Genomic DNA, 15,942 nt, shown 5'->3' on the forward strand with positions numbered 1-15,942 from the left:
TAGTTCTGTGAAAAATGCCATTGGCAGTTTGATAGGGATTGCAATGAGTCTGTAGATTGCTTTGGGTAGTATAGTCATTTTCACAATGTTGATTCTTCCAATCCAAGAACATGGTACATCTCTCCATCTGTTGGTATCATCTTTAATTTCTTTCATCAGTGTCTTATAATTTTCTGCATACAGGTCATTTGTCTCCTTAGGTAGGTTTATTCCTAGGCATTTTATTCTTTTTGTTACAATGGTAAATGGGAGTGTTTCCTTAATTTCTCTTTCAGATTTTCATCATTAGTGTATAGGAATGCAAGAGATTTCTGTGCATTAATTTTGTATCCTGCAACTTTACCAAATTCATTGATTAGCTCTAGCAGTTTTCTGGTAGAGTCTTTAGGATTCTCTATGCATAGTATCATGTCATCTGCAAACAGTGAAAGCTTTACTTCTTCTTTTCCGATTTGGATTCCTTTTATTTCTTTTTCTTCTCTGATTGCTGTGGCTAAAACTTCCAAAACTATGTTGAATAATAGTGGTGAGAGTGGACAACCTTGTGTTCTTCCTGATCTTAGTGGAAATGGTTTCAGTTTTTCACCATTGAGAATGATGTTGGCTGTAGGTTTGTCATATATGGCCTTTATTATATGGAGGTAACTTCTCTCTATGCCTACTTTCTGGAGGGTTTGCCAATACTTGGAAGCAATCTAGATACTTATCAGTATGTGAGTGGATAAAATGTGGTACATCTAGACAATAGAATATTTTTCAGTGCTAAAAAGAAATGAGCTATCAAGTCATGAAAACACATGGAGGAATCTTAAATGTATATTAGTAAGTGAGAAAAACCAATCTGAAAAGGCTACATATTGTATGATTCCAACTATATGACATTCTGGAAAAGGCAAAACTATGGAGTAAAAGATCAGTGGTTGCCATGGTTTGGGGAGTGGGGAGAGGAATGAATAGGCAGAGTATAGAAAATTTTTAGGGAAGTTAAAATACTCTGTATGATACCATAATGATGGACATACGCCATTATACATTTGTTCAAAATAAAGGCATGACACAACATCAAGAGTGAACCATAATGTAAACTATAGACCTTGAGTGATTATGATGTGGCAATGTATGTTTATTGATTGTACCAAATGTACCACTCTGCTGGGGTATGTTGATAATGGGTGAGGCTATGCATGTGTGGAAGCATGGGGATATGGGAAATCTCTGTCCTTCAACTCAATTTTGCTGTGACCCTAATACTGCCCTAAAAAAACAAAGTCTTAAAAATCATCCCTAATATGGTTATTTTGAATTTTTGAACCTGACTCAATCTTTGTTGGTCAGAGTATATGTGTAGTTAGTATCTGACTGACTAATTTATTCCAAGACCAGCATCAGAAGACTTTGTCCCCAAAGTCTACACAGCTACTTAAAAGCTAGGCTACTTAGGGCAAATCACTTCACCCCAAAATGAGTGTATTAATAACAACCACACAGAATCATGAACACTAAATTAATTAACATGTATAGAGTCCAGCATATAGTAGGCTTGCAGAAAACTCTGTTTTCCTTTCTACTGCCTTCCTTCTTATCTACTAAGTTTCCACTTAGTTCTAATACCATCATTTTAACCTGGAACCAGAGTGGCTTGATATTTTACTTTTCTAGCAAAATTCCAATATGTTCAACCAAAAATCCTCCAAATTCCTGCAGCTTGAACAGAAATCTTCTACTGAATGTTAAGAAGTACTTAACATCTGATGAAAGCTTTCAAGATTCTTTTTTTGTTACAATATCACATTCTCCAGACAATACTGGATGATTTTCTGTTCACACCATAATTGAACACATATTATGCTTTTATTGATTTATCTCCCATCACTCTCAGCTAATTTTATCCTAAGACTTGGCTAATCATGTCTTTTCTGAATAGAACAGTTATTGGGATTGAAGTTATGGAACTATTGGGGCAAATCATCTGTAATAGCTGGAATATCCCAGAAACTGCTAGATATTTTGATTGTTCAGGGTTGCTTCTAGTTTAAGACTGCCTAAAACTTATTGGGCATTTTACAGATGCATTTGAAAAAAACATAATTCTGAAAGTCTACTTGTAAGGCTATAAAAGGTTATTTTTCAGAACTAGCTCGTATGTGGTATGGCTCTAATTAATTTCTGGAAGACATGTATCAAGGACTAATTTCAGGCCAGGATCAACAAATACACAAAATTTTCTGCAAGAAAAACATGATGCCCTGACTGAGAAAATTATATAGATTTTCATTAATTAGACAATGAAAGACAGTGAGTGGGTCATTGCAAAGGCAGAAACTACAAACAGGAACTACTACAAACCTGTATTATCTAAGGACTATCTAGAAATTTATTTTTAATTCATTACCACTCTGACACAGATACACATGTATACATCTAGAAATTTAATGCCCTATATATTCAACTCAGAGATTAGCAGATGTGTTTAGCAAAGGGGAACATTTCCTAGATGGAGTAATTTCTTTCTGTTGCTTCCTTCTAGTTATCTCTCAGCCATACAGTAGTTAAAGGACCTGATGAACAATTTCTTCAATTCGGCTTGATCTAGCCAGAAAGACACTTTGCTTTGGGTTGGCAATTTGGGTTGGCAAAGCAAGTATAGTGGAGTCACATTAAATTTGCACTTAACCTACATATTGTAGTTTATGGCATCAGGAAAATTTAGAATAAACAGTTCAATGCAATATCCTTCTTAATAAATTAGTGTCTCAGGTTAGTGAAGCAGTACGTCTGAAGAATTAAAGTAGGTTGTGACAGTTATGGGACAAATACATGAATGATACCATGGGTTTCCTGTCAACTGAATAAATAAAAACATTAAGTGGCCACATCTGTGTATGATGTCTTCACTGATAGTCTCAATGAAAAAAAATTAATTGATGGCCATAGAGGAACACATGTTAACGAAAAATTAAAGCAAATTATAAATGACATCTATAATATTGTTATATATGCTAAACCACGTATATAATCACATTCCTTATATTTCTAAAATGAGTTTGAGGTTATTTTTACTATACATAACTTTTATTATACTGATTTTGAAACATATATGATATGAACATCCCATTGAATAACCCATGGGAAGGGACACAGGCACAATATACCAAGTCAGTCGGAGAGCTGGACTCAGTATGGGAAGAAAATCCTGGTGTCTCAGTACAGAAACATTTACTGGCAGACAATCTACATGTCCTAAATTTAAATAGCACAAGACAAAGTCTTCAGTGAAGACAGTGTTACTACAGGGCTTGGACAGAGAATACAGACTCTGTATTTTACAGTACCTGTATGACCAAAAGTCTTTAATAAAAAAAAACGCCAAAGATGGAAGAGGTGCGGATGTGATGTGTGATGGACAGAAGTAGCCTGTTAAAGTGGTCCCCCGGGGTGGGGTAAAACGGAGTTGACTTTGATAGTCTCTATGCCAAGTGGCAGGGAATGGCTATTTGTCATCTCTCTCACGTAGGAATGGATTAGATGCATATGAGCAGTTGTTTTTGCAGCACTGTGGTCTACTAATTGCTTGGTACCCCGGAATCTAATAACTTGCAGGCCTAATGTAGGTACTCCCTTTTCTTACACTGGTAAGTGTGCAAGGGCACTTCCCAGCATCCCTGCTTCCTACCAGAGACAGAACTATTATACGTTAGATATGTAGGATGAGACTGAACCAAGCACTGCTCTCTTCTGGTGATCCAGGTAGTTTAAGGTTGGTGATAGAAAAAAGTAGACACGAGTGTTAATTAGCTACATTGAGCCCCATTTCTCTTCTATTCAGGCTGGACCTCTGAAGAAAACTGATTTTCTTCTGATTTATCAGAAGGAGTGACTTTTTTGAAAAGACTAATATAACTTAAATTAAACTCTATTAATATTAAATCAATAAAATTCAGGCTCATTACCCTTTTCATAACTAAGAAGAATACAGAGATACAAACCTTGAATCTCCTTCTCACTTCTGCTATTTTCTGTTCTAATTCCTCTGTTTTAAATCTGGTTAGGTGGAAAACGGCACCAATGTTATAAGCTTCCTTGTATAGTTGTTTAAGAAAATCTTCATTTTCTGACCTCAGTTGCAACAAAGATTGGATTTCAGACTCGAGCTCTGATTTTTTCCTTATACTGTTAAAAAAATAAAGCAAAAACACTGATATGATTATTCCAAAACAGTATACATTTAATAATAGTAAAAAAGAAGGTCATTTTTTATGTTACCAAAAATGCAAAATAACCAGATACTTAATCAAAACTTGCATAGAGAAAATATATCCCAAAATTCCATTTATTTTTCTTCTTCTCCTGATGGCTACCTCTAATCATCAGGCTATGCTCAATCTTAGGAGAATAAGCGTATTAATAAGAAAGGCCTGGGGAGCCAAGAGGCTCAAATTTCGGAGCACTCATTTCCTTCTACAGCAACCCATCCTTTCTAATCTTATATAACATTGCTACTAAGAATAATAAAATATAAGAAAACAAATATTTTTATGTATTTTATATATATTTATATATATATAAAATAAAATATAAGAAACAGCCCATGAAAAAGAGAAACAAAACTCAACAAAGGAAAACTAATAACTAAAACAAAACTCTCAAAAAGAGAACCAATAGCTAAGGGAAAAGAGTTAATAGAGGGAAAACAGTAAGGCATTATTATCATTATAAAATTTTCAAAAACACTGAGAAATATTTACTAAGCTCTATGGCAAATTAGTTGTTTCTTGTCCAGATTGGGTAACACCTTTGTTCCAAATACAGATTGAGGCATACGATATAAGAATAAAATACTAAAAAGACATAGCTACAGTCACAAATGAGGTAACCATGCCTGTAGAATAGAAATGGAACTGGAAAGCAAAGCAGGAGTTGAGGAGAAGCAGGAAGAAACTAGCTGAAGGTATTCCACCAGATGGGTTACCAGGTCAAGGTTCACTGCATCACAGCAGGGGTTTGTGTGAGTTGCACTCGTTTGTGAAAGAACCAACTCACTGACGGAGGCTATAAGTTCATACAGAGCTAGGGCATTGGGAAGAGAAGACCCAAACATCAAGAACTCAACCAATGGGTAAAGAAGGAATCAGAAGGGAAATCAAAAAATATCTTGAAACAAATAAAAATGAAAACACAAAATACTAAAACTTACAGGATACAGCAAAAAGAGTTTTAAGATAGAAGTTTATAATGATAAATGCTTACATTAAGAAATAGAGATCTCAAATAAACCACCTAACTTTTTACCTCAAGAACTAGAAAAATAAGAAGAAACTAAGCCTAATGTTAGGAGAAGAAAAGAAAAAACAACAATCAGAGCAAAACAAGTGAAGTAAGTCAAAAACAACAGAAGAGATCATCAACAGAAAGAGGTGTGTTTTTTAAAATATATAAAAATTGGTAAATCTTTAGCTACACTAAGAAATAGAGAACTCAAACAAAATCAGAAATGAAAGGGATCACATTACAACCTATACCATAAATATAGAAAGAATCTAAGAGACTTATGAACAATTGTATGCCAAAATTTGGGTAACCTAGAAGAAATGTATACATTCCTAGAAACGTATAACCTGCTGAATCATGAAGAAATAGAAAATATGAACAGACCAATAATAAGAAAATTGAATCAGTAATTTAAAACTTCCAATAAAAAAAAGCTATGACCTGATGGCTTTACTGGTGAATTCTACCAAACATTTGAAGAAGAATTAACACAAACCTTTTCAAACTCTTTCCACAAATTGTAGAGGAGAGAACGCTTACAAACTTATTTAATGAGGCCAGCATTACCTTGATACTGAAGCCAGAAAAACAAACTACAAGCAAAGAAAATTATAGGCCAATATCTGTGATTAACACAGATGCAAAAATCTTCAATCAGAATTCAACAGCACATTAAAAAGATCATATACCATGATCAAGTGGGATTCATTCCTGGGATGCTAAGATGGTTCACATATGTAAATAAATAAATGCAATACACCACTTTAATAGAATTAAGGATAAAAACCATATGATCATCTCAATAGGTGCAGAAAAAGCATCTGACAAAATTCAACATCCATTTATGATCAAAACTCTCCACAAGGTGAATACAGAGGGAATCTACCTCAACATAATCAAGGCCATATATGATGAGCCCACAGTTATTATCATACTCAATGGTGAAAAGCTGAAGGCTTTTTCTCTAAGATCGGCAACAAGACAAGTGTGCCAACTCTTACCACTTCTATTCAACATAGTACTGGAAGTTTTAGCCAGAGAATTTAGGTAAGAAAAAGAAGTATGCAAATAAGAAAGTAATAATTAAAATTTTCTGCTGGCAGATGACATGGTCTTACATAGAAAAGCCTTAAAACTCCACCAAAAAATGCATAATTAAATGAATTCAGTAAACTTGCAAGATACAAAATCAATGCATAAAAATCTGTTGTATTTCTATAAACTAACAATGAACTACCTGAAAAAGACATAAAGAAAACAATCCAATATATAATAGCATCAAAAATAATAAAGTACGCAAGAATAAATTTAACCAAGGAGGTGAAAATTCTGTATATTGACAACTATAAGACATTGTTGAAAGAAATTAAGGAAGAAAAATAAATGGTAAGATACCGTGTGTTCATGGATTAGAATAATTAATAATGTTAAAAAGGTCACACTACACAAAGTAATCTAGAGATTCAATGAAATCACTATCGAAATTCTAATCACATTTTTCACAGATACAGGAAAAAAAATCCTAATTCATATGGAACCAAAAAGGGTCCAAAGTAGCTAAAGTAATCTTGAGAAAGAAGGACAAAACTAGAGGTATAACACTTCTTATTTCAAACTATATTACAAAGCTTAGTAATCAAAACAGTATGGTACTGGCATAAAAACAAACACTTAGGCCAATGCAACAGAATCAACAGCCCAGAAATAAACCCAAGTACATAGAGTCAACTAATCTTTGACAAGGGTGCCAACAACACACAGTGGGGAGAGATCATCTCGTCAATACATAAATATCTAGGGAAAACTGGATAGTCACAGGCAAAAACAAAAACTGTAATCCTATCTTGCACCACTCACAAAAATTAACTTGAAATGGATTAAAGACTAAAATGCAAGAATTAAAACTGTAAAACTCCTAGAAGGAAACACAGAGAAAAATCTCCTTGACATTGGTTTTGGCAATTATATTTGGCATATGACACCCAAAGCACAGGAAACAAATGCAAAACTCAACAAGTAGAACTATATCAAACTAAAAATCTTCTGCACAGCAAAATAAATAATTAATAAATTGAAAAGGCAACCTACAGAATGAGAGAAAATATTTGCAAACCATTTATGTAATAAGGGGTTAATGTACAAAATGTGTAAGGAATTTATATAACTCAATAGGTAAAAACAAAATAACCCAATTATAAAAATGGGGAAATGACCTGAGTAGACGTTTTTCCAAAGAAGACATAAAAATGGCTAACAAGTACATGAAAAGGTGCTCAACATTAGTAATCACCAAGGAAATGCAAATCAGTGACATAGTGAGGTATCACTTCTCACCAGTTAAGATGGCTTTTATCAATAAGACAAGAGACAGAAAATGCTCACAAAGGAAGTGGAGAAAAGGGAATCCTTGTATATTGTTCATGGGAATGTAAATTGGTACAGCCATTACGAAGCACAGTATAAAGGTTCCTCAAAAAAAAAAAAAAAAAAAAAAAACCCACAACTACCATATGATCCAGCAATCCTACTTCTGGTTATATATACGAGGAAACAAAATCAGTTTCTCAAAGAGATGTCTGCAGCGTCTGTCCCATGTTCACTGCAGCATCATTCGCAATAGTAAGATATGGAAACTACTTAAGTGTCTGTCAATGGATGAATGAACAAAGAAGTTGTGAGATCACTATACATATTGATATATAGTGAAATATTATTCAAGCATGAGAAAGAAGGGAATCCTGCCATTTGCAATAAAATGGATGAATCTAGAGGGCATTATGCCAAGTGAAATAAGCCAGAAAAAAAAAAGGCAAATGCTGTTATGATTTCATTTATATGAGAAATCTAAAGAAGAAAAAAATAGAAGTCATAGAAATACAGAGCAGAATGGTGGTTACCAAGGGCTGACAGGTGGTGAAAATGGGGGAGATAGGGTCAAAGGTACAAGCCTTCAGTTATAAGATGAATAAGCTCTGAGGATCTAATGTACAGTATGATGACTGTAGTTAATAATACTGTATTGCTTACTAGAAATTTTCCCAGAGTGTAGACCTTAAGACCTCACCACAAAATTAAAAAAAAAAGTAACGATGTGAGGTTACTGATGTGTGGTAATTATTTCACAAAGTTTGTCAAATCATTACATTTCACTTTTTTTTTTTTTGCGGTACGCAGGCCTCTCACTGTTGTGGCCTCTCCCGTTGTGGAGCACAAGCTCCGAATGCTCAGGCTCAGCAGCCATGGCTCACGGGCCCAGCCACTCCGTGGCATGTGGGATATTCCCGGACCAGGGCACGAACCCATGTCTCCTGCATCAGCAGGCGGACTCTCAACCACTGCACCACCAGGGAAGCCCTACATTTCACATTTTTAATATATACAATTTTGACAATTATACCTCAATAAAACTGAAAAATTTTTGAAGAAAATAACAGATGGGGGTGTATGTAACAAAATTATACCTGAAAAATTTCCAGTACTGAAAACCAACATGGGTCATTAAATTGAAAAGTCTCACTTAGTGGTAAACTGGAATATTACACACTCAGAAACACACACACCCCTAGACATGGAATTGTGAAATTTCAGAACTCTGAAATAGGAAGAGAAAATTCGAAAATTCCCAGAGAGAAAAAATAGATTACCAACAAAGAAATGATATCCAAATGCCATCAGATGTCTTATCAAGCAAAACTAAATGAAATATGGAGATTTAGAGATTTAATGTACAACATGACTATAATTAATAATAGTAATTAATAATATTGTAGTAAATACTGGAAATTTGCTAAGATAGTATATTTCAGGTGCTCTCATCACACACCCACATAAAAGGTAACTGCGTGAGATGTTAATTAGCTTGATTGAAGTAATCATTTCACTATGAATATTCAAATCATCAAGATGTACCCCTTAAGTATGTACAATAGTTTAAAAACTAAATGAAAGAAAAACTGAAAAATATCTTCAAATTAATGAGAAAAAATGACTTTGGATCTAGAATACAATACTTCGAGAAAATCCTTGTTTGAATGGGTTGAATAGAAAATGAAGTGTGAGTTCAGGGAAACAGGAGTGCTTATTTGCATAAGATTTGTTATAAAGAACAGAAGGACAGAGTTGGGATGCAGGTCTCTGTTTTATCTTGTGTTTACTTCTTTCCAAGCTGAGCAATATTAGGCAATGTTCATATGCTATTGAAAGAGAGAAATAATAATGATTCACGGGAAAGAGGAGAAAATTGTAGGTGCCCTGTGTAAGAGAGGACAGCATCTACTTTGGAAGTGAATGGGTAATGAGCAGAAGGGCCTTCCATTATTATATCAGAATGTGTGAAGACAGATGCAAATAGACTGGTAAGAGAAAAAGGTAATTCTCATTTATTGCATCTGTGTTCTCTATGAATTATATGGGAAGATTATTAGTTTAAAGTGAGGGTGATGTGGGCATTAGGATTGAAGAGAGTAAGAAGATATGAAACAGTTGTCAGAAAAACTGAACTGTCTAGACATTTCTTGGTAGTGCTGAATGTCACTTGAGCTTATAGCCATAAAATTTAAGTTCTACTCAGGGGCAAATGTATTCCAATGCTAATGAAGCTTAAATAAAATAAATTCAGGTTTTGATCGCTTCTGAAGAGGGAGAGAATAGAAATAGGAAGGGAGATTTATTTGCAAGATTTTAATTCCTTTTTAAGAAAAGTCTGGATTCAGTCTAAGTATTCCTGGCTATTTAACAACTTCAATAATATTCTAATTGCCATCTCTACAATAAATCACCATCCTGTTAACTCTTGATAAACACATTTCATAAAATATACCAGTATGTCTTTATGGTGTTCAATAGGTTTTTTGCTCATTTTCCTCGATTATCAACCCCATCTTTGGATCACTGAAGTTACAATGGCATGGTCTTGCTTGAGGTACAGCAGAGCATTAGAAGTAGATACTCAGAATATTTTACAGAGCTTAAATGTAAGAAAATGGCTATATAGAAATTCATACCACACAGTTAACTTCAGCAAACTAAATTCAAACTAATCAATTTCAAATCGTCTTAAACAAGTTCATTTTCCTTGACTTAGGTTGCTTAAGCCTGCCTATCATGTGAATAAGCAATCAAGTGAAATTATTTGCTCAAGTCAAATGTCCCAAATGTAAAAGGTCCATTGCAAATGGATGCTGGCTTATTTAAAAGACAAAATTATTAAATTATACACTGCTACTGCAGGGTAAGTAATCTTATATCATCACCATCACCCAAAGGTCCTGCAAATATTTGTTATGCATAGTACTGAACAAATTTTGTTAAGTATGGTATCTTTTTTTTAACATTGCCGTTTTTTAAATGAACTATATATGAACAATAGATCATACACTGAATTAATTATGTAATTTATTCAAATAGTATAACAGTTGGGAATGGCATCAAACGGTGAGATGGTGGATATAACAGTACAAACTGGGGGAAGTTTCATGGGGGTATTCACTAGATGTATGAGTGCCAATGATTTGCATTAAGAACTTTCTTACTATTATTTTTGGACTTAAGGAAATAAAAAGAAGCTGGGACTAAGGGGAAGGTGATTCACATAAATGGTCGAATAAAAAAGAAAAATCAAAGAAGAGTGTAAAAACAACAGAGCTCTTTTGAGAAAAGCAATGACTATAGCCAAATAAAGAGATGGAGAATTGAATAAAGCAGCAAGCTTGACTTTTTTTTGAAGTAGTTAGTAAATGTGTCCAGAGCCTGCTGTAACACGTCAGAAATGGGAACCAAGACTTGCCAGTGGAAGCGGAGAGGCAATGTTACTAAGAAGAAAGAACATACATTTTGGAGTCAGACAGACCTACATTCAAATCCTGATTGCTCCTTATGTAATTAGGGGGATAGTTCCACACACAATTTCCTCATGTAAAATTTGCGTAATAATACCTACCATCAAGGTGTTATAAAGATTAAATTAAAATAAATTGAGGATAATATACACTGTGCTTGCACATATTGAATAAGGTAGTAATAATCAATACCACCCTTGTTTGTAGAGAGGGGAAAATAAGTTACCATGACGAGAAGCACCTGGGAAGAGTTAATGTCTGAGTTATTGTATGAATGATTTAAAAAACAAGTGATTTAATAGTGTTTTTTTTTAAATTAAAAAGTGTTTAACAGTATGGATCTTCATTACAGTGCTATCTGGTTAAATGAGACGAAAGACAATGAGAGAAAAAAATACAAATATAAAAAAAGGTAAATAACCATTAATATTGCTGTGGAGCAGAAAAAGCACAGATAGATGTGGTATCAGAACATATAGCAGAGAGAATAGAAGCACAGACACTGAAGCAAAAAAAGAAACAAGGATAACAAATGTTTATATTTAGCTCTCATTTGTTCATTAAGATATTTATTTAACACCTACTGAGAAAGACACAGACACCCACGCACATGCAGACACACACAATGCCTGCCAGCAAGGTGCTCAGCTGAGAGGAGACAACAAATAAGCAAGCCAACAGTAACTGTACATAGTGTGATAAGTGCTAGGAAAGAGTTAACCAGGGAGAGTTACTTAATGGATACTTGTTGAGCACTGAATACATGTCAAGTGCTACCCTAAGTGATTGGGGTACAAAGATGAATTAAAACAAAGGTTGCCAGTTTATAGTCTCATGAAGGAAAAAAAAGGGACATGAAAAAGATATTCCTCTGCAATCCTAAGTACAATAATGGAAGAAGCAGAAAAAGCAGTTAATACCACCTTGGTTTGTAGAGAGGGGAAAATAAGTTACCACGAGGAGAAGCATCTGGGAAGAGTCAATGTCTGAACTATTGTATGAATGTTCAATAAACCATATTTAAAAAACCAAGCCAAAAACAAAGAAGAGGAGGAGGAGGAGAAGGAGGGGGTGGGGGAAGGAAAAGAAGGGAAGCAGAGGAATACCAGAGACAAAGACTGCAAAGACTGAAGCTTAAAACAATATGAGTTTGAATATGTAACCATTTTAATAGGCTACAACATTACAAAATCATGGAAGGGAGTGGTAAGAGATGTCTGGAGCTGTGAAGGTGACAGATTACTGTTTCTAATTTATCAGTCTGGAAGCTTTATCCTATAGCTGGTAGGGAGCCTCTGAAAATGTTTAGACCTTTTGAAAGTAAATAATAATTCATCCTTTGTAGATAAATTGTACCAGTGATGCTCTATATGCTGAATCTGAGGGCTCACATTGGAACGAGGTAGACCAGTTGGAAGCCTATTTAATATTCCAATTAAGATACAATTAGGACCTGGTTCATTTCATTGGTAATTGAAACAGACAGAAAGGAAAGCACCTATTGGAGACCGACATCTAAAAGACAGACTTAACAGAAGTTGGTAAGATGTTGGCTGTAAGATGGTAGAGAGGGATAATAGGATGATGCCTGAAACAACCTACTTGATAGATAATGGTATCAAGATGTGATGTTGGGGGAGAGAGTAGATATTCAAAATGATACTATCAGGAGAAATAAAGGATGTGGCTAGAAATTAAAAAGTAAAGTAAAAATATGATACATATTAAAATAATGAGAGTAGGTAAAATTCCTGTGATAGGGAGCAGATCAAGAATGCAAATGGGCTGTGTTTAGAATTCTGAGCTAATCTATTAGGGGACCAGCAGAGATAAACGAGAATTCCTAGAAAGAACAGCTTCAGAAAGTTAAAGGAAGAATCAAGAGCGTGGGATTTTGAACCTCAAAAAGAGATAGCCACAAATGTTTGGGTCACATAAAGAAAAAAAAAAAGCCATGCAACAAGACTAAAAAATATCCTCCCTTAGGAAGGGAGGTCCCAAACCTTACCTCATCCAACTACCACTAAAATGATGTCTTTAAAAGAGAAATCTGACCATACGAGATTTTTAGTGGATTTCCATACTCTTCAGCAGATTCCAAACCCCTTAAAATGATTCATTACCTGACATTTAGTTCCCTGCCTTCAATATTTGTCCCTGCCTGCCTGCCACGCAAAAATACATGCGTACGAATTTATGCACGTGGGCGTGTGCACACACACACACACACATACACAAACACAAGTTAGGTAAAGCACTTGCTCTGAGCTCCAGCTACACAGTCAAAAGTATGGTTCTGTGAACTCACCACACTCTTACCTGTGCCCTAAGAGAATTTCAATTTTAATGTTAGATCTACTATTTGGTATTATTATTATTGGACTAACATGTTAATAAGCATATTTGAGTATTCACTAAAGGCCATTTAAATTGAAGTCAAATTAAATTGCAAAAGATGACATAAGAAAAATCCTGAATCAAAATATAGAAAATCAGGTTTCAAATGCCAGCTGTGCTAGCTAGGTTAGCTATTTTGCCTCTCTGAATCCTAAATTCTTTATTTCTTCCTTGGAAGCACATAATAATTGTTTAGAAAAAGTAGAATTCAAGAGAGGATGTATAAATATTCCACCTCCTTCGTGATCAGAGAAATGGAGTTTGAAACAATATTGAGAAAATATTTTTTCATTTACTGTATTGCAATAATTTTTTTAAAACAATAGTAGTACTTAATGTTAGTATAAGTGCATAGCAGAACAAGCTCATGAACTGCTCAACTTCAATAAGTGGTATATTTCTGGAAAGCAGTTTTAGAGAGGGGTTAGAAATTTTAAAATATTATAGCCAATCTAATTCTATAAATCTACTTAAAAGTTTTAAACAGCAATGATGCTAAGATTTCTGAACATAATATATGTACTTACAGTAAGTCATAAAAATAAAAACCTAAATATAAAAATTAGAGTAATCCTGGCAAAAATCAAGGTTCACTAATATAACAGACTTTTGTACGGATATTTAAATGATGTATTTGAAATCTGTATAAGAATGTGACAAAAAATTCAATTATGGGAATAAAATCAGAACACAGGTTCATCAAGAATGAAAAAATCAGTAATATATTAATAGTGTCACCTTTATCTATTGACATGATTTTAGGTTTTCAATCTGTTTTTGAACATTTTACACTTTCTTTTCTACACTAAATATGCATTATAATCAAAGGGATAAAAAGATCATACAAGATACTTTTGCTCTGAATGCCCTGGAAATTTGATAAAATGGAGCTTCGAATATCATGGTTTGGGAAACGAAAAAAAAAGTCTGGGGATATCCAAGGACACAAATTGCAAAATAGAACCACTTTCAAAAATATAAGGATGCAAATGATTAACTCAACTTTATCCTAGGACTCAAAGCTTTTCCACAAATGGTTTCCAGAAGAAAATGGACAACATACAGTAAAGATAGCCAAGAGCACAGGGAAAAGAGACAGCAAAAGCATCAGCTATAAGAATTAGATACAGAAGTAGATTACAAAGACTACAGGTATTTACATTATTGGATGCAGATTATAAAATAACGATTCATACTATGTTTAAGAAGTAAAAGATAAGCTTTAAGTATTTGCATCAAACAGGGAATCATAAAATGACTTAGAAGATTTGGAAGAAAAGCAAATGAAATTTGGAAATGAGTAATTATTTTTGCATCTATCTATCTATTTTCTATCTATCTATCTATCTATCTATCTATCTATCCATCCATCCATCCTAGTAAGAGACTTGAAAAAACAAGATGAACGGCTGATTATGTGCTCACATATTGCCTCTGTCCTTTGTTTTCTCTTCCTTTGGAACATCACGTAGGTATGTGGCCGATGTGACTCTTGCCTGCACATCTCTTAATCTCTCCTTCATGTTACAAACTTTTCACTAATTCTCTGTTCAGCACTGTGTAATCTGCTGCTAAAATCACCCATTTAATTTTTAGTTTCAAGTACAAATTTGAGGAAAAAAATAAGTGACATCTTAAGATGTTATCTGAACAAGCATAATGCATACTATGGAAATCCTCTATAACCAGGGCTGCTACATTCCCATTGCATGTGATAGACTGTACTAGTGTTCCCAACTGTTCATTATCTCTCTTTTTAACAGGATTAGACTTCCCACCCAGTTGACATTGGGCCTGGCCATATGACTTGCTTTGTTTAATGGAGTGTGAGCAGGAGTAACATTTATCATCCTGTGGAAGCTGCAGAGCCACTGAGTTATCTCACTAATGCACTTGTGCTACCAGAGCAACATGCCTTAGAAGGATCCCATCCTTCATCCTGCATCTGAGAAGTAGAAATTACATGAATCACACACAGCAGACACAGCTAAGCTGCAGTACAAGTGAGAAATAAACCTTTATACTTGAATACCACTAAGACTTGGCGGGTACTCATTGGTGCTGGATAATGTAATAAAATGTAACTCTCACTCTTTCTTTTCTCCAGAGCTGTCTCGTCATTAGCTTACCCACTCTTCAGATTTTTCTTCGCCTCTGGTTCTCTTTCTTAATAAAATAAAATAAAGTTTACAACTACAATTTTAGGTTATTCTTTAGAAAATAATGTTCCTTTTGCTTTCTTTAAAAAAGTATATTTAACATACAGATAAATTTTACAAATGGTTTCATTCTATCATCCAAAGATAAAATAAGCACTAAGAAATCTTATCAAACTCCCTACACAATTGTCCAGTATCATCATCACCTCTCTCCATTCTTTCCTCTTTCTCTCCTTTCAATAATTAATGATGGATAGCATAGTACATGTCAGGAACTATGC

The 15,942-nt window shown here is 34.3% G+C and overlaps 1 protein-coding gene across 1 annotated transcript in view; it reads right to left on the minus strand.

Moving 5' to 3' along the window:
• CCDC178 (coiled-coil domain containing 178) overlaps window positions 1–15,942 on the minus strand; it is a gene marked incomplete at both ends in the record, with an annotated part of 388,897 nt that overhangs the window by 290,543 nt on the left and 82,412 nt on the right. The window contains one exon of the mRNA XM_079718176.1: window positions 3,987–4,170. Within this exon, the coding sequence (XP_079574302.1) occupies window positions 3,987–4,170 (184 nt within the window). The remainder of the gene's footprint in view (window positions 1–3,986; window positions 4,171–15,942) is intronic.

The sequence above is a fragment of the Hyperoodon ampullatus genome (genome assembly GCF_949752795.1).
Source record: "Hyperoodon ampullatus genome assembly, chromosome: 13".
NCBI lineage: Eukaryota > Metazoa > Chordata > Mammalia > Artiodactyla > Ziphiidae > Hyperoodon > Hyperoodon ampullatus.